The sequence below is a fragment of the Megalobrama amblycephala genome, linkage group LG18 (genome assembly GCF_018812025.1).
Source record: "Megalobrama amblycephala isolate DHTTF-2021 linkage group LG18, ASM1881202v1, whole genome shotgun sequence".
NCBI classification, from domain to species: domain Eukaryota; kingdom Metazoa; phylum Chordata; class Actinopteri; order Cypriniformes; family Xenocyprididae; genus Megalobrama; species Megalobrama amblycephala.
In genome coordinates, this window is record NC_063061.1 from 16,347,588 (window position 1) to 16,368,300 (window position 20,713).

Below are 20,713 nucleotides of genomic sequence, written 5' to 3' on the forward strand. Positions count from 1 at the left end.
AGATCCGAATCACTAGTTCGAAACAAAAGATTCATAAAGCTCAGAAGCTTCATGAGGCAGTGTTTTGAAATCGGCCGATATAGATATTGTTGAAAAGTCGTTTCAAAACAAAAAGTATTCTTATCGCTTTATAATATTAAGATAAAACCACTGAACTCATGTGAACTGTTTCAAACAGTACCTTTGTGGAACTTGAGAGTTTCAATGGCTTTGTTCTCAAAGCAGGCCTCACTGAGCCATCGGATTTAATCAACAATATCTTAATTTGTGTTCCGAAGACAAACGAAGGTCTTGCGGGTGTGAAACGGCATGAGGGTGAGTAATAAATGACAGAATTTTCATTTTTGGATGAACAAACCCTTTAAGCTGTGAATTAAGCCCCGCCCACACCACCGCCTATGGTTTCATTTTAATAATAGCAGTTCTTGCTCTCTAAGTGACATGGTTCACCGGCGAAGTGTTAAAAAAATAACTTTAAAAGCCCGTTGATAAAGCAGAATGCACAACTTAACTGTGAACATAAATGTAGCTTTGTAACTAAAGGTCCAACCTGCTAGAACGATCTAGGCCAATTTCAGCTGATTCACACAGCATTATGTTTACAGTAAATAGTGCAATAAAAATAAAACCTTGAAACTTTTTCTTCTTGCTTCCGTTTTCAGCTTACAGCTGTTTGTCTGGACAGTAAATATGTCGACGATGCCGTTTCCTCAGCAACCTCTCTTGACAATCTCTCAGTTGATGTCTTTTAATGATTAAAATAAAAGACAGACAGCAGACTAATTTCATTTGATGAAATGTTCTATTCTATTATACATTTCCTCTGCAAAAAAAGTAAATGTACATCAAAGAAAACAAATGACTCATCTGCATAATAATAATATAGGCTAAACATAAAAACAGAAAGCAAATGAGGCAGCACAAGATCCTTGTCATATCAGTTTCTCAATTTAGAACAACAGCGCCTTCTGTTGGCGTGAAATGAAAGCCTGTGATGAGAGATGGCTGTGGCACAATAAGTCTGCAACAAGTCATTCATTTGACCTTGTCCTCTCTGTATAATTCATATCATGAAAATTAAAGAGATCAATGAAATCATGCAGTTACAGGAATTCCAATTTAAATAGTATTCTCGGTTATTAAACAAATCTCACTCTTGTACATTGTCAGATATGATCATATATTCTCAACTAAATGGTATAGAAGAAATACCGTGTACTGTTCTGTGCATAAGTCACACATTGTTAATTGTGATGTGATATTTTTTAGTCCCACAACATTCCTTGTGTTAAAAAATAATAATTAAAAGAAAATACTATGTACTATTTTCTGAGAAGCAACCCAGGAGAAATCAGAGTATAGGAGAGCTCAAGAGAATGGATTGCAGTGGATAACATTTGGAGAATAGTGTATCTCCCTCACTGCCGCTGCGGTTGCTTATGGATTTGCTCCAGGATGTTCCTATGGAAAGAGAGGAGAGGAACGTATCTAATGCCAGGTGATGGATTTCTCTTCGTGAGAAGGACTTAATGAAAAAGCTCTCAACCACGAGGTGAATGTGCTGGCAATATACATCTTCTTTAACCTCATCAAAGGTGGACATCAAAAACCTCATCCTGTTCCTCCTGAGAGCCGTCTGTGATGACTGTGGAGGTATAGAGAGGGAGAAAAGGCTGGGAAGTCACTGCAAGTTACTATCATCGTTTATTCTTCATAATATAAAGTGTATGGCATACTAGACAGGATTGGGATTCTACTAGGTAAAGACCACTAGTGGAAATGCTTTTATTTGACTTTTTTCTAATTTAATTACAAATGTGTTTTTTTTTTCAGTAACAATGAGTTGTATTCAACTTGTACTGTTACAGTAAAATATTTTTGATTACATTCATTTTTGTAGGTACATGAGAATACATGTTCATGTTTAAGTTATGTTTACTGTAAAATATTGCTGATTATTTTATTTTATTTGTAAGTAAAATATATCTGTTATGTTCTTTGTAAATAAACATACAAGTAACCTTTTAATCTAAAAAATAATTAAAGCTGCAGTCCGTAAGCTTTGCCTCTTTGTCGCCACCTCTGTTTGAAACACGCAATTGCAGTTATTTGCGGAATTATCATCTTTACGTGGGTTGTGCATCGGCACGGTTCCTCAGCGCGGATGAATCTAATGTTTTGAGGAGAATGTGTGGCTGTCTGTCACCGCACCGGTGGATACTGTACAGGTACTTCAGAATCACAGATTGTAGTTTTGGAAGTATGACCGAAATAAGAATTTTCACTGGTAAATGTCATCTGAACAAGTAACAAATCTGCCACTTTTGTTCTGACCAACTGAGAAAAAAAAAGCATTACAATAAATCGTGCTACCAATAGTGATTGAATCTAACGACCGCTTAGCTTGGATCACATCAAACCGTGCAAATGATTATTATTATTATACTTTGTTCTCAAATTTTTAATGTCAACAACATCAGCATTGCGTGGCTGTGTGTATTTAGTGTGTATTAGCGTTAACTGTAGATTTCAATTTCTGTACAGTCCAATCTCTAATTGTCCATTTGTCATACCATAAAATCTGCCATCAAAATGGTAGGTTTAATTATTCCAGCTGCTGTGAGAAAAGGATATAAATGATCCGCCTCCTACAGCATCCTCACATGCCATATAGCCTACTAGCTGGGACTCCTTCTTTATGTAAACAGACATAATGACTCTTCGTGAGACACAAAGATGTAAGGCGGCATGCTTGAATTTCCCATGGAAACCTACCAGTACCACTTGAATTAGAAAACAGTATTACAAGCTTACCGTTGTGAATCGGGCTAAGGTAAGGAGATAGTTTTGAACACTGGCTGGTTATGTACATGCTCAAAAATTGATTTTGGATCATTTTAACCAAGGAAAAGTTACAGACTGCAGCTTTAAAGGTGCAATATGTAATATTTTCTGTCCACTAGAGGTCGCTAGAGGCCTATTTAAAACAAAGGCGTAGCTTGATGACGCTAAGTTTGAGCGCGGAATCTTAGGACATGTGGTCTTCAACTCACAGCCAGTGGAAATAATCAGTATAGGACTCGGGCAGAAATCATGTTCATGGATGTGATTATTAATGTTATTGTAGTATGAAGCAGAGCAGGACCGAGTGTTGTTGGAGCTGAATGAGGCCGCTGGAGTGATTGCACAACACACGCTGCGAGCAGCGGAACTTTTATTATGCCACAGTCACCGGTGCCACTTCCGCTTTTCCGGTCATGAGTATGAGGTAACGCAGCTCTGTTTATCATATTAGATACATTTGAGTGTGTTGAAATGATTTAATAACTCGGTGCGTTTGTTCGGCAGCTGCTGTGAGACACTGATGCAATGCAATAAACTAGATTGATTTTAGAATATCATATTAAATACTGGATGGCTTGTGTTGATAAATGCAATTCATTTTAAAACATATTGTATGATGGAGAAAATTCAGTATTACTAAAAATAAAGCTGCATCTGATTATGCTATGTTAGCTACTTCACAAAATGGTGTTTTTCTCTGAGGCATGGTAAAGCATGGTACTCACAAAAAAAAATCAAGAAAAGGGTATTTAAAGGTATATTAAGGTATTTATCTAACAAAATATTTTAATATTTTTATACTTATTTGGAAACAAATGCACGGAAAAACAAAAAGCTCACATGAAAAAGCAAACATTGACTACAACATAATCAGTTATTACTATTTTGTTGGTTCTCCCTTTTTTTTGCATGTGTTCCTCATTTCTTTGTATGACAGCCTGGCCAAAAATTATGTCTGCACAATTTGGCATGTTTCATTGTGTTATCACAAATAAAACAATTGACTACAAGCAAAACTATGCAACATATATATATATATATATATATATATATATATTATATATATTTATTTATTTATTTATTTATATATTTAATTTTCATTTCTTTGTTTTAAATTGTTTAAAATCCTAAATTTTTTATTGGATTGTGTATTGTAACGTGCGTGTGTGTGCGTCTTGTGTTCAAGTACATTTCTGTATTATTGTGTATTTACCTGGGTACTCTGCTATTGGCTCTGTGCTGGAGGGAGGCGGAAAGCTGAAAGAGCGTGTGGTCTTAAAGGAAGCGTCATTGTGACAACTGACGCTTTGTGCACGCTTGCGGCACTCAATGGCCAAATGACTGCAGCAGTCTTTATGACAGCTCACCCCACACACTGAAAAACAGAGAGGAGGGTCACAATGCTACATTTACACACACACACACACACACACACACACACACACACACACACACACACACACACACACACGTCACACTTCATTTTGTTTCATACCTTTGCATTTGCATCGCTGTTTGTAAAATCCCCATATCTGCAAGAATTAGCATATATAAAATAAGTCTATATACATACATAATATATATTATATATATATATATATATATATATATAAAAAGAGCAGCATTTATAATAAATATTAAAATAATATTGTAACAAAAGATTTGTCACTTTTGATCAATTTAGTGCATCCTAGCTGAATAATTCATTTCTTTAAAAAAAAAATCTTACTGACTCCAGACCTTTGAATGCTAGTGTATGTAATATATTTAATTTTCTACAAAATTAAAATATATACTTAATTCTTTACTTCTTGTTTTATTGTGCTAATGATAGAAAATAGACCTTTAATTTAATGGCATAGAAAAAGCTTTGTTTACATTCATTGAATGTCTTTGAAAACGCTTGTTAAAAGAAAGAACACTAACGAAAAAGGAAAGCACGTTCTGTACTGGGGTGGATCTTGACAGGAAATTAGAAAATAGGAAGTGGTTACTGTCTACACCCAAGTACCAACTGTGAACATAACAACATCTTTCCCTCAGACACACCCTAAAACACACTGCTGCATTCTGAGTGAAAACAGCACAAGCACCATAAACCTCTGACAGCAGAGACAAATATGAACGAATGGAAGCCGTAAATACAATCTGGCTTACGAGTGATAATAAAATAGGCATTATGTACATCTGTGCTTTTTGAAATAAGTACAGATCTCTATGTCTGTTTCTCATGACACTGAAAAGATCTTATTTCATCTTTTGTGTGGGTTGTCATCATGTTGGAGAAGAAGATAAAGAGTTCAAGCTCCATATAAAATGTGTACTCACCAAGCGAGAGCAGTGCCGACAAAATGAAGGCTTGATACTGCTCGTCTCTGTAAACGTGTGAACAAAACCCATCTTGCAGTTCTGTAAGGAGCTTGCCTTTGTGAAGTACTCAATCATCTCCTCTCGGCTAATTTTACAGTCCCTAGGAAAGAAAATGAAAAAGAGAAAGATGGGACCTTTACCGTACTGTAGACTTTGACAAATGAGGGAAAATAATTACTCCAGATAAACTGGACAGATGTCTTGATAAACCCACTGGTTTTGGTCCAGTTCATCAAACTTGCCAAGGTAAGGGAAATTGCTCCTGATGATCTCAAACTCTCCTTGGGAAATGTAACCATCGGCATCAGTGTCAAAATTTTGGAACACTGACTGAAAATAAGAAGTGTTCTGATTAGTTCTTTTGCACCGCAAATTAATTTAGTACACAGCTCTCTGGAATACCTGTCAAATTTATGCAACAGTGTGATCTTTGGTTTATTCACCCATTCTATAAATAAGACCTTCATAGCATATAACTTACATTTCAGAAACAATATTACCTGTTATTTTTGCTCAACAAATGAAAATATTTCCAAACAAAAAGCAGAATGAACTGGTTGCAAGTCTCCCAGTTATGTTCCTGAATAAATCAATGATTTTGAACAAATAGGTTGAGTGAATAATTCAATGACTCACTCATAAGGTCAATCACTTGTTTCATTTTTGAATGCAACAGTGTTTTAAATGAATTGGTTGAGTAAATGATTCAGTGACTCCTAAGGTAAGTCACTTGTTTTATTTTTGCATGAATTTGTGTTTTTGAAAAAATTGGTTGAGTGACTGATTCAATGAATCTCATAAGGTCAGTCACTTGTTTCTTTCCTGACTGAATTTGTGTTTCTGAATGAATCAACTGAGTGAATGATTATAATTGACTCAGTCAAAAAGAAAGTCACTTTTTGCCACCTGTTGATGTACTCAGAAAGAGTCCATGAAAAATCTACACCACTAACACAGTGACTGACAGTCTATCTAGAACCCACAGACACAAGTCGAGTGATACAGTACAACAATACAGTTGTATCAAACAAATAGTATATATGAAATATATAAATAAATTTGTAAATGTATATATAAATACATTTGTTTTCTAATCAAATATGTATAGTTTTTATACAGCTCATTATTGCATGTATTTATTCCTTTACTTTATCCTTTACATATTATCCCTAAACTACAACCCCAATTCCAGTATAGTTGGGACATTTTCTAAAATGTAATAAAATCAAGAATCTGTGATTTGCTAATTCTCTTTAAACTTTATGTAACTGACAAATGTACAAAAAAAAAAACACATCAGTAACAGGTGCAAAAGCAAACATCTATCATAGTATAAGGGTGCATCACTGCAAATGGCATAAGTGACTTGCATATGTATGAAGGTATCATTAACGTGGAGGCATGTATTGGGATTGTACAAAGACATATAATACCATCAAGATGACATCTTTCCCGGGAAGCAAGACAATGTCAGGACTCATTCTGCACATGCTACAACAGAGTGGTTTCTAGACCTCTACACAGTAGAGGATGTGCTTGACTGGCCTGCCTACAGCGGTCTCTTATTGAAAATTTAAGGCCCCTCATGAAAAGGAGAATCAGACAACGATGACCACAGACTGTTGAGCGGCTGTCTTGTATCAGGCGAGATTGGGCAAAAATTCCACTTGCAAAACTGCAACAATTAGTAACCTCAATTTCCAAACATTTAAAAAGTGTAATTAAACAGAAAGGTCATGTGACACAGTGGTCAGCTGAAAACTTTGAAAATCTTTTATTTGTACTTTTGTCAGTTAAATAAAGGTTAAAGAGATTTAACAAATCACAGATTCTTGATTCTTTTCTGGAATTGGGGATGAATATTCTGTGCAATAAGTTTATATGAAAGTCAAAGAATTATTCAGAAAAATCATAAATGGACTGAAAGTGGTGCATGTCACATACCTCCACCATTTTTTCAATGTGCTTGTTGATAATGCCTGGATCCGCTTTGGGTTTGACTGAAGATGCCCACTGTTCTATTAGGGGAGACTGTGACTTTGAGCTGGAATTCTAAGAGGCCAGAAATCAATGGTGTATTTAGCAAGTGAAAATAAGGCACCAGAAGATATGGACAGAGGTGTAAATTATTTGAGTAAATGTAATTAGTTACTGTACTTAAGTATCTTTATGGCTACTTTGTAGTTGTACTGAGTATCAAAGATTATAGCAACTTTTACTCTCTACTTGACTACATTTTTGAACAAGTAAAAGTACTTTTTAATCCACTACATTTGTGATGAGTAATGCAAGTACACATTACATTTTGCATGGCACCTAACTTTTTCTGCAGCAGTTTTTTCTGATATAAAGAAGCGATATTGCCATCTAAGGGCAATGAAGGTAATATATCTCGTGCGTTTTGCCTTTACTCACCCAAACTTGTCAACAAGGCTACTTTACGTGAATGTGAGTGCATTAGCAGGTAATTGCTTATCGCAGGTGTTTGATTTTTAAAATGATGGTGATGAGGCTCAAACCAGCACATACAGTAGACTTTGACTATTTAATTTTACTTAACATTGTTTTATTTATCCGCTATATTGACAAGATCTTTTTGAAGGATATCGGTTTACTTATGACATTTTTGTGCACTTGAGCTTAACTGAGACTTGAGAGTTAGTAGACGTTTAAAAGGTTGTTGTGTCGACCTTGATTTATTGCAATATTGAGGTGTTGAGTTTTATTTTGATTTTAGAAAATAAACTTGATTTCTCATCTTGCAAATCAATTGTTTTTTATTTTCCCCGGCATGTCTCTCAGGTGTTGAGGACTGGTGCATCTTTGAGCCTACATTCAGTATGAGACAAATACTTAAGTACTGTTCAAATCAGATATTTTAAGACTTTTACTCAAGTTGTATAGGAATTGGTTACTTGTAACTTGTAATGGAGTCATTTTCGATGTACGGTATCTGTACTTTTACTCAAGTATGGTTTTCAGGTACTCTTTAGACCTCTGGATATAGATAAATGGCGGCTGTCCGTTGTTTGAACAGAATAATTATAGAGTAATGTTTCAGTCCCCCAGCTGCAAGTCCACGAAAGTGCAAGCAACATACTGGGAAAATTAATCTGTCAGATTGTGTCCTGAGTGGTTGTAATTGGTGGTTTCTACTTTATGGTGGCCAATGATTTGCTATCTGAGAAGCTGTTGGTGGGGTGACTCACAGATAGTTTAATACTGCGAGGCTCCCTCTGTAAAGATAGCTGATATATCTCGTCCTCTGAGTGGTACTGGTCCAAAGACACCTGGACAGGTACAAAAGAAATGCAAATGAACTATAATTTATGTAAATTTATAAATTTGACAGATCCTTCGAAGGCTATATCAACCTCCATGTCTCCTGCTTAAATATCAATCTATTTAAAAGAAATATTTCCCTTAAAAGTAAAAATATTTCTCGAGCACCAAATCAGCATTAGAATGATTTCTGAAGGATCATGTGACACTGACGACTAGAGTAACGAGTGCTGAAAATTCAGCTTTGCCATCACTGGATTTTGATTACAGCAAACCCGTTCCACCCATAATAGACTCACTATAAGCAGATTCAGCAGGTCTGAATTGGCTTCTACATTGGGTGGAGTGCTCTGAATGAGCGCCAGCTCTTCCAGGATGGTGTACAATTGATGGGTCTTGGTTAGGTTGACCCTAGTCTTCTCTGGGTCAAACCAATCAGGCAGGGCCACATGGACAGCAATCAGGTCCTTCAAATGTACCCCAAGGATGGGAAAGCGGAATCCCAAACATTCAGAGAAACGCTGACGGTAGCGACTGTAGTTTCCAGAGGAAGTGACCAGCTCTACCAATCCATCAAACACCTGATTAAACACAGAGGAGGCCATCCATTAGGATGAAGGTCGGTGCAGCCAGTACATGGGTAAAAGATATTTCTGCTCATGTTTGGTTGCCTGATAACAGAGCACTTGACTTGAGTATTGATATTTCTGTGCAATCTGGCAGAGAGTATGAAAATGGCACTCAAGCCACCTACTACAAAGTGGAACTTAAGAATCTTATCTCCCATTGCCAGATTTGGAGTGTTACAGCTGTTTGTTTTTTTCCTCCAGTATTGGAGGTGTGTTTACAAAGCAGCTCTCTGGCAGTCCTTACCTTGCGTGTCTCGCTGCTGATGAGCGCCTGGGTATTTTTGAGTCTAGCAATGGAGCTGTTGCTAAGCCCACCCACTACAGCCATCAGTGTGTTGAAGTTCTGCAGCTGCAGTAGCCTCTGTGCACACACACACACACACACACACACACACACACACACATTGGGTTTTCAAGTTTTATGGGGACATTCCATAGACATAATGATTTTAAACTGTATATTCTATCCCCTAACCTGACCCCCAGTCCTACCCATCACAGAAAACTCTGCGTTTTTACATTATCAAAAAACATCATTTAGTATGATTTATAAGTGGTTTTCCTGATGAGCAAAAAATGTAAATGTAAAAGGTAATTGGCATCTTTGAGGGGACATTTTGTCCTGATAACGTAGGGGATAATGCCAAATGACCCCACTATGATTGACGTTGTGGGGTATCATATATAAGAATGTTCGACAAAATATTAAGGTACTATAGTATGGCCCTTCCCTACACTATACCTAAACCTACCCGTCATAGTAACCTATCCCTAAACCTACCCGTCACAGGACCCTAACCTAATTTTATATATATATATATATATATATATATATATATATATATATATGTCATTCAGCGTGATTCCACCTATCCAGCCTTCACTAATCAATAATGAATTGTGATTGAAAGCATGCAGTTCGTAATGTGTGAGCTGTCATCATTAATTTTGAAGTATTTCCACACCCCTGAGGCTGACATTGTTTCTACTACTGCCATCGGTGCATCTGTGCACAGAAAATTCTCTCAGTTACGTCACGTGAGGTATCGGTCTTTGGCATCGGGGGTATTTTTACGAGTACGAGTACAAGTACATGAGCTCGGTATTCGGGCCCATATCGGTGCATCCCTAAACACACACACACACAGGCCTATATATTAATGTCAAAATCCCAAAACATTCTGTTTGTTTTCAGGTTTAAATCCCATGTGGTCGCAGACTTTTGGACCCTGCTGTAAACAGATTACATTTCTTAAAATATAAGCAAGCAAGCGTTGGATTAACCTGGGCCACTTTGATGAATTCACTGATGACAGTGGCTCTCTGCTGAGCTGTAGGCTTACTGAGAACCATGATCTGGATCCACTGGGAAACACTGTTAAACAGAGTAATGAAACGCTCCAGAATGGGATTATCCACCGTGCAGCCGTGCATCACGAAACTGTGGTAGTCCTGGAACTGAGGGGGAACAGATTTGCAATATGAACTCAGACTCGAGGTCATGTTATTACACGCACAAATATGTGATTAATGCTGCATCTATAAATTACCAGAATTTTGCAAAACGATTTGTACTCCATATATGTAAGGTGTTCAGCCAGGGTGCAAGCATCCAGGTGGTCAAAAAGAAGAGAGGTCTTGCGTTTCTTCTGGACAGTCTCTTCCAGTTGACGTCGCCATTCGTATGATGGGCTACAGGCAAAACAAACCAGACATTGTATTTCTATTCTTTCTCCATTATGCCTATATATCATTTTGGCTACTGTTTGGATTAGTGATTTGTATTGATTTGATATTTAAGTATATTTTAATTTAACTTTAAATAAAAAGTTTAATTTTATATGTACTACAGAGTCAGTGACTCGACACTCTGGATCTATTAAGTTATTCAAAAGTACATTTTAAATGCAGTTCATACAATATTGAATAAGGTTTTGGAATTATTATTGAGGCCAAAAGTAATTTGGAATAATCGTTAAATCTTAATAATTAAATAAAAAAAATACAAAGTTCTGCCATAAAACTCTAGATGGCACAAGCTAATAGGTCCTTTAACTCAACCTGCTCGTAATCACATCGTTATCTAAAGGGCACATTAGATATTCTACTAACTACTAACTATTCTGCAACTACATGTCAACTAACTTTCATTAATTTGCAACTATTTGTCAACTAACTTACATTAGTAGACTTTTGGGTTAGGGTTACAGTTAGTAGAATAAGTTGTCATGTAGTTGCAAAGTTCCTTACTGTCAGTAGAATGTATTTAGGTGGACCATTAATATTACTAAAAATCGAATGACTGCTAGTTGACATGTAGTTGCAAAGTTACTTATAGTTGGTAGAAATTCTAAAGTGCACTATCGAAATAAAGTGTTATAAATACTTACCCTGAAATAGGCTATCTCCAGGTGGTTATACCACTTCACATAATTAAATATATTTTTTTCTTTAAATTGATATGAAAGTTACAAAATAATATAAGAAGCCAACAAACAAAGATTACATATCCAAGGACTTTATATATATGTGTTTAACTAGACTTTTCCATCATCTTTGACTTTCTTATTTGTCATTGACCTAAGAACTTCTCGGCTGTTTGGGTGTCTCAGACATGCAGGTTATTTGTGATATTCAGTACAATATCCTTCCACATTCTCCAGCCCTCAGTATCAAAGGAGCAGCGGTCTGAGTGAATACTGTGCCCCTGTGACTCACATGCTGTCTATGTCGATGAGCAGACTACGCCTCACATCTCCATTCTGCTCCAGTCGCTCTTTCAGACCACGGATCTGTTCAGCAAGTGCGGGGTTCAGGTCAAACTCAGCTGGGAACTCAGTTATCCAGTACCTGACAGAGAAAAAGAGACAGAAAACAGAGAGAACTATGACACCGAGTAGCTGTCCATGAAATAGGTCTGGGCAAGACTTCAGGAGGACGAGTATTTTTAGTGAATAGTCTTGCCTCAACTGCTTTATGCGAATTCACAATACACCTCTGTGATCCAACCCAGCTGCCTTATGACAAAGAACATCCACATCTTTACAAGAATTTTACACCGGATGGCCAGATAGCATTTGGATGCCACAGCCTGATGCTTTTGTGCATATCATTTCAAAATTAGCATTAAAGCTGCAAGCAACGATGAAAGGGCCCTCGCACCCGGGCTCACTGCCACCCTTTGGCATCAGGAAAACAGTGAACAGTGGGCCACATGCATGTAAGCGAGTGAATACAGGAGAATTATGGCCAAGTCATTTCATATTGCCAAAATTCCTGCTGCCAACAGGTGGCACTTTGACTGTAACTGAATATTGCCATGTAGATGTCTTCAGGCCAGGACTATTATCAAACATGTGAAGTTTGGAGCAGATCGGACATCGTATTCCTGTGTTACTACAACTTCCTGTTTCATGGCGTTAATCGCATACATTAGCACTTAGTCAAGTGTTTTAAGATTTAACGTGTTTCTAGTATGCTTGGTACTTCGTGGAATATTGGTGTCTTCAGGCCATGACTGTTATCAAACGTGAAGTTTGGGTCAGATCAGTCATTGTATGCCCGAGTTACAACAGCTTCCTGTTTCATGGCGAAACATCAGACTTTGAAAACTCAAGATCTTCTTAAGATTAGACTAACCAAATATGATGTTGATCTAATTAAAGCTCTAGGAGGAGTTTGTTAAAGTACTTCCATGTCTGGAAATGGCAAAAACTGCACAAATTTTGCAGAGAAAATTCAAAATATCTCACTTCATGTTGGTTTTCAGATTTTGCTCCAAGAGACTTTTTTGTAGGTATTGGGCTGTTAAGGCCAGAACACACCAAGCCGATGCCGAGGAACTAGTGGCGACGAAAGCAGACTGCGTGGTTGGCTCACGTCGGCAGCATCTATGTCCAAAGTTGACCTGACACACCAAACCAACGCTAAACAGCCGACGGCCAAGTAGCACGTCCGTTCTGCGCCTGCGCAAGATGAAATGCCTTTCCGTACCAGCAGGTGGCAGTATCTGAACAGCCAATCAGAATGATCAGATGGCCCGACAGACCGACGAGCTCCAACGGTGATTCAACATTTCGAATCGGCCGAAAAAAGCCAACGAGGACCAACTTCAGCCGACAGTGCGGAACACACTGAGAAAACTTAGTCGGCCGACAAAGAAAAACTGCCCGACGGCCGACCGTCAGCTTGGTGTGTTCCTGCCTTTAGATGTGTGTACCGAACTTCATACCTGTACGTGAAACGTAGGGTCAGGGGAACTTCGTTGAATTTTTGTAGGTGGCACTATCGAGCCATTTTGCCACACCTAATCTGAAACCAATATCAGATGTAAATTTTCACCACTTATGACGCATCTGGAAAGTTTCATGAGTTTTCAAGCACGTTTAGGGCCTCAAAATTGTGATTCCCCTTTCATGGCGAAACATTGAACTTTGTCAGGCCGCCACGGACACACCCTTCAACGAAAACTTCGCAATTTAACATCTCAAAGGCCTTTAGATTAGACTGACCAAATATGATGATGATCTGATAAAAGCTCTAGGAGGAGTTTGTTAAAGTACAACGTCTGGAAATGGCAAAAACTGCCAAAAGTTTGCAGAGAAAATTCAAAATATCTCACTTCCTGTTGGGTTTACAGATTTTGCACCAATGTATGTATTGGGCTGTTACATCTGTCTACCGAATTTCATAACTATCTGTGAAATGTGGTGCGAAGGGCACTTAATAGAAATTTTGTAGGTGCCGCTATCGAGCCATTTTGCCACACCTAATTCTGAAACCCATATCAGACGTAAATTTTCACCACTTCTGACGCGAGTGTTTCATGAGTATTCAAGCATGTTTAGGCCCTCAAAAATGCGATTCATTTCGGAGAAGAAGAATGATTGACTGAGCAACTATAATAGGGTCCTCACACCATCGGTGCTCGGGCCCTAATTAATAGGCAGTAGGGCTGCGTTCCAGTTCGGTTTTAGACACGCACTCGCGAACTTCCCTAAACACTTCCCCTCGGGGGAATCCCTGCCGCCATTTTGAAGTGCGTTCCACTTCGTGAAGTGGACGAGGGAAGTTTATATGGACAGACCCTCGCTCCCTCGATTTTGACATGTACACATCAGGCAGCTCCATAACCCACAATGCAACACAATTGTGACGTCACCGCATATCGCGTTTAATTTACCCCACCACAAACAACTCTATGATATATTAATTATTTTTTAAACATTTAAAACACACATATATACATATAGAATGCTGCATTAAACAATTTTGTAAGGGGAAAAAATAAATAATAAATCAGCTCCATTGCGGATTCCAAGTGATCAAGGGCTTAGGACGTTCCAGTTCAGCCCATACAAAGGTTCCGCCAGAAGTGGGCACTCGTGCAACGTAAGCAATGACGTACATCCGAGTCAACGAGACCGAGTGAAGTTAGCGAGGGAAGGGCATTTAAAAACCGAACTGGAACGCAGCCTAGGTCCTCCTTAAGGGGCTGTTCACGCATAACATGTTTCCTACTGTTTTTCTATGTAAACAGTGCTAGACAGATGTGTTTGACTGGTGCACTTGCATATGGTGTCTTAATTTTTCAAATATACAATTTAATTCATATAAAATATCATATTTGAAAGTGCTACATTTTGTGATAATTGCCTGTCCATGTTTAATATGAAAATGAACAAATTGTTTATATTAGATGTGTCTTTTATTTTATTTAACTGTAAATTCCAATTCCCGTGAAGCTATGTATTCCTTTACAGCCGGGTGCACACTGTGCGATTTATAATAGTCCTTTACGATTGTTGCTTGTCAGACTGTACGAACATGATCTTATTTATATATGTATTTGTAATGTTCTTATTTGTATATTTGCTAAAATAAATAAAATAGAGTGAGTTTGTTAATATAATGCGGTTGTCACTACTGTAAACTTGCTCATATACAAATAATTAGCCTATTTGAATTAGCCTACAGTAGCAGACCCCTGACTTCACCCTATGGAAACCTGTGCATTAATGTGCCCCTGGTCTTCATGCTTTTAGCCGCCATTTAGCGTATGTACAGGTATTACATTTTTTTGTATGTCTAAGTAAAACAAAAAAAAGAAAGAAAGAAAGGTGAACAAATGGGTCTTTAACCTACTTGACAAGGTGACAAATCTGAGACTGTCGATTTGCAGAACAATCCTGTTCCTGAGACCTGTAATACTGTCAAGGTAGCTCCATTTCATTACTATTATCAGCTGTGAGGAGAGTGATGGAAACAGTTTGTGATGCTGTCAGCCCTCTCTATAAATGACAAACCCCACCCATGGCCGACTGTACTAAGTGCTAAATGTCTAGCATAAAAGCCGGCCTGTCACATTGGAAACTAGACTTGCATTTCTTTTCTGGTATTTGACATTAATGCTAGTTTTTAAAATACAGAGATCTCAGAAAGTACAACGTGACAGGTCTTCTGAAGTAGGATACTTGTGCAAGAGTTTCTTGGCTAGGTCACTGGATGACAGGTACCAGGGATGCATGGTGAGAAACATTCGCACGAGAAACGTCTCCTTCAGAGCGCCTTCATTGTCTGTGAGGAAGACAGAAAACCAGATAGCGATTTTTACATTAAAATAAATCCATTAGCCTGTGATTTTCATTTAATAGCTTGAACATTTCTGGTCTCATAAGAATGATGCCATTGTTTTGTGAGAAAAAAATTGAATGTACATTAAATGAAACAAACATTTTCAGTTAACTTTATTCAAAGGGTCTAAAGCTAAATTTCCTTCCCACATTAAAATGTATCAAGTAAATGCAAGTTCACTGTAAAAAGTGGTAATCTGCAATTGTTACCTTAAAGAGCTGTTTTTAACTTAATTTAACTCATAAAAATTTATTTTGTTGGTATAAATTAATGTATTTAAGTTGATTCAGCAATACTAACTAATATTTGGACTTGAATAAAACTAGTTGAAGGGATAGTTTACCCAAAAACTCACCCTCAAGTTATTCCAAACCTGTATGAGTTTCTTTCTTCTGTTGAACACAAAAGAAGATGTTTTGAAGAATGTCGGTATCCAAACACTGACTTCCATAGCATGAAAAAAAAAAAAAATACTATATGGAAGTCAATGGGACCCATCAACTTTTTGGATACCGACATTTTTCAAAATATCTTCTTTTGTGTTTAGCAGAAGAAAGATATTCATATAGGTGTGGAACAACTTGAGGGTGAGTAAATGATGACAGAATTTTCATTTTTGGATATCCCTTTAATTTAGATGTTATAATTTTTAGGTTACCATTTTTTCAGTGAATATTGATAAACAGAAACAAAGACACACAGTCGAACAAGCCAGTGTTGTTCCGTCTGGCGGATCTGAGTGTTTACACAAGAGAAGGAAGAAGCAAATATGAGCACTGACCAAAGGCTTTGATGCAGGCTTCCACCAGCTCATCCACGCTGGCTGACTGATCCGATGAAACGCTCTCCATCCTTTTCTACTTCACTGTTCTCCACAGCCCCTCCTTTCCCCCCCCACTTAATTTTCCACTCCTCTCTTTGATCCCTCTCTTTTTCAGTCTGAAAATGAGACAACGCCACGCGCGGCTAAGGAAACAGAATCAATAAAGCAGAGAATGGTTCAGATGTGAGAGGTGTCACTGGTTTTTCATTTTCATCAAAAGCAGACAAATCCTGGTCACACATGGATAATACAACGGACAAGACTCATCCAGAGAAAAACAAGGTGCATAAAAGAAAAAAGAATCAAAGATCCATAGTAACCGTTCTCAGACACCAGTAGAAGAAGAAAAAAAAGCCTTAGAAATTCTTTCAAAGGAACTTACCCGTTGAATCTGGCATCAGTGGTCCAACAGTGATCACTGATGGTCTTTGAAAACAGAAGTGCTAATGAACACGGGGTTTCAGTATAGCCTCTCTCTGTACTGAAAACCACAGAGGGCCTCACTGGGGTTCACTCGAAGTACAACAGCCTATACGGTTTCCTGTCAGTTGAGAAATTTACAGCTGTTGCATTTCCTGTTCACAATGTTTTCGTCTCATTTTTAACATTTCACACCAAAAAGGGGTGGAGGAGTGTGAGAAAAATGGAGAGCGAGATATTTTTTTTTTAGTTACAGAAAAAAAAAAAACTAAATCACTATTCTTATCTTGGTTTCGACATTAGATATTAAGACATGTTGTCAGAGAATATTTCTTGATTTTTCCCCCCAATGGTATTTTTTGTTTTTCATTTCAATCATAAATCAAACAAAACTTTATGAGGTTTATGATAGATAGATAGATAGATAGATAGATAGATAGATAGATAGATAGATAGATAGACATACCTATATATATATATATATATATACACCTATATATATATATATATATATATATATATATATATATATATATAGTACACATACTCACCGGCTACTTTATTAGGTACACCTGTTCAATTGCTTGTTAAAGCAAATATCTAATCAGTCAATCACATGGCAGCAACTATATGCATTTAGGCATGTATAAATGAGCATCAGAATGTAGAAGAAAGGTAATTTAAGTGACTTTCAATGTGGAATGGTTGTTGGTGCCAGAAGAGTTGGTCTGAACTGCTGATCTAGGATTTTCACTCACAACCATCTCTGGGGTTTACAGAGAATGGTCCGAAAAAGAGAAAATATCCAGTGAACGGCAGTTCTGTAGGCAAAAATGCCTTGTTTATGCTAAAAGTCAGGTGAATGGCCGGACTGGTTCGAGCTGATAGAAAAGCAACAGTAACTCAAATAACCACTCATTACAACCGAGGTCTGCAGAGGAGCATCTCTGAACGTACAACACATCGAACCTTGAAGCAAATGGGCTACAACAGCAGAAGACCACAGCGGGTGACACTCTGTTAGCTGAAAACAGGAAACTGAGGCTATTCACACGGGCTCAACAAAATTAGACAGTAGAAGATTGGAAAAACTTTGCCTGGCTGCTATGGTGGGGTGGGGTTATTTTCTTGCCACACTTTGGGCCCCTTATTACCAACTGAGCAGCATTTAATTTACCACATAGGCTACCCATCTTCAGATGGCTATTTCCAGCAGGATAATGCACCATGCCACAAAGCTCAAATAATCTCAAACTGTTTTTGTGAACATGACAGAGGTTTCACTATACTCAAATGGCCACCTTGTTGAATCTAAAGATGAAGAATTAAAGCAGCTCTGAAGGCGAAAGGGGGCCTAACACAGCACCTAATAATGTGGCCGGTGAAAGAGCGAGACCGAGAAAGTGTGTGTGTGTGTAGAATACATGTAACGGCGTTACGTAATCAGGATACAAAAATCCAGTAACTGTAATTCGTTACAGTTACGTCAAAAAACTTAGTAATCAGATTACAGTTACATTTTGAAAAAAGGGGAGATACTATCAGGATTACAATAGTTTCATTTAAAACTAAATAAATCATTATTGCCATAATAACACATATTAAGCGCTGCTTGATTATACAGTATTTCCTGGTTCTGTTGCCAGTGATGACTCACGTGAGCCATCCACTGGCGCATGCGCAAATAACACCCATCTACAATCTCCTCAGACGCAGATTGAATCACTGCTGCTAGTTGAAACGATGCTGCCCGTGGGGAAAAACATGTTCAATTCATGGAAATTTCGCTGCTATTTTGTTTTCAAAGAAGAAAATCCAAACAACATGGTTGTACAGTGCAAACTCAGCCTTCCAGCTAAGAAAACACTTTCTTTATCAAAGAACTAAAAAATAATCTGTAATACCATACTGTAGCCACTAGATGTCTGAATATTCAGGGCTGTGTATTCCCAAGTTGTGGAAATGAGACATGATTGCTTAGTTTTAATAGGTTTTAAAAGTAACCAAAATGATGAACATTAAAATTATCATTATGATATTTTTATCATTAATGATAAAAATTAAAATTTACATTAAAATTACAAACATGAACAGAAATGTGTTATTAGAGCTTGTTCAGTTTGTTTATGATCTGATGTGACAACGCTAATATTGCAATAGATAATTTATCAGATTTGTAAAATATTTTTATAGTTGAGACCCATTCAAAAGTATGAAATGTGTAAAATTTAAAAACTTCATCAGCATATTTGAATGATTTCTGAAGGATCATGTGACACTGAAGACTGGAGTAACGATGCTGAAAATTCAGCTTTGCATCACAGGAATAAATTACTTTGTCAAATATATTTAAATAGTACACAGTTATTTTAAATTGTAATAATATTTCACAATATTACAGTTTTTTACTGTATTTTTAATTAAATAAATGTAGCCTTGGTGAGCAGACGAAACTTCTTTTAAAAACATTAAAAATCTTAGTGGTTCCAAACTTTTGGACTGTACTGTGTGTATATATATATATATATATATATATATATATATATATATATATATATATATATATATATAGTGCCCTGCTTGACCACAGCATTGTTGATCTTTTGTGACCCTTCTTCACTGAGAGCACTTTAGATAGACTGGGATCAACACCATCTGCAAAATATAAGATATTAGAAATTATATAAATATTTTATCTTAAAATATATAATTACAGCTGATAGAATTTTGCTTCTTGAGCGTCACAGGACTGTGATAAAGCATGTACACAAAATATTTCAATCATCCACAGTTCTGAATTTGAAATTTAACAGTTGTGTTGGCTCCCCTCAGTGGCAACATATTGTCACTTTAATGTCTCACTCTGGCTATTACTGAAGCTTGTGTTGACAAAAAATGTCAAATAACCATAAAACCTGAACTTGATGGAATGATAAATTAGTGTTGTTTAATTAGGAATAAAATTGGACGTAGGATTATGATTAGGGTATTAAAATATTTGCACTGAAAAAAAAAAAACTTCTACTACTGCCGTTTATCTTGAATATGGGTGTAGCCTACATTTACATTAAATTCATTGTAATTATGTAAATTAAGAAGATCAAGAACTGATTATTTATTTATTGCAGTGTTGGATGAATCTAAAATAAATCACACCAAAGTTCTGCTCTGAACGATGTGAAAGTACTGCAGGGAATAAACATATTATAATTTATATATCTTTGAGGGGAAAAACGCTAGTTAGTTAATGTGTTTAATGTGTAAAAAGTGATTTGCTTGTCCCTGGGTTGGCTGACAGTCTGGAGGGTCTGTAAAGGTTGCAGTTCCCTATGAAGGAAACTGTCTAATAAATTTGCTAAATGTTTCGTTTCAAATTGTTATATTAATTTAAGCAAGATTGAGAATTCATGTGTGGTGCTCAGCTGTTATATGGAACTATGTGAGCCGCATGCCGTTCAAATATCATGGCCTTTGAGCTGGGTCATTGCGGCTATTAATGTCTTGGGCTCCAGAGAGCTCTGCAGTCTCAAGCGATTGTACAAGTTGTAGTTCAACTCAAAATACGGGTATTTATAAGTAATTTACACTTTTATTGTACATATTTAACAGCTGCGTAAAAAATAAATTATCGTATCCTCTTGTTCAATAAGCATAAACTTATATTGAAAACATAATTGGCCGACCCCACCCGCTAATTAATATTCATGAGGGG

At 37.0% G+C, this 20,713-nt stretch overlaps 1 protein-coding gene across 1 annotated transcript; it reads right to left on the reverse strand.

Moving 5' to 3' along the window:
• Window positions 1-783: 783 nt before the first annotated feature.
• On the reverse strand, window positions 784-17,418 carry rasgrp2 (RAS guanyl releasing protein 2 (calcium and DAG-regulated)). The gene is made up of 16 exons (XM_048166576.1): window positions 16,964-17,418; window positions 16,540-16,724; window positions 15,599-15,701; window positions 15,270-15,326; window positions 11,844-11,975; window positions 10,676-10,817; window positions 10,410-10,583; window positions 9,370-9,486; window positions 8,796-9,077; window positions 8,424-8,504; window positions 7,159-7,266; window positions 5,429-5,544; window positions 5,173-5,314; window positions 4,340-4,376; window positions 4,058-4,219; window positions 784-1,645 (listed from the first exon to the last, which is right to left on the reverse strand). The coding sequence occupies exons 2-16, from the start codon at window positions 16,607-16,609 to the stop codon at window positions 1,590-1,592; spliced, it is 1,779 nt and encodes a 592-aa protein (XP_048022533.1). The 5' UTR covers window positions 16,610-16,724; window positions 16,964-17,418; the 3' UTR covers window positions 784-1,589.
• Window positions 17,419-20,713: the final 3,295 nt, after the last annotated feature.

Coding starts and splice junctions, on each gene's coding strand:
- rasgrp2 (XM_048166576.1), bottom strand. CDS start 16,609: ATGGAGAGCGTTTCATCGGATCAGTCAGCCAGCGTGGATGAGCTGGTG. Junction 10,584..10,675: donor AATCGTTTTGCAAAATTCTG/GTAATTTATAGA, acceptor GTTCCCCCTCAG/TTCCAGGACTACCACAGTTT. Junction 7,267..8,423: donor CTCGCAGTATTAAACTATCT/GTGAGTCACCCC, acceptor CTGGCCTCTTAG/AATTCCAGCTCAAAGTCACA.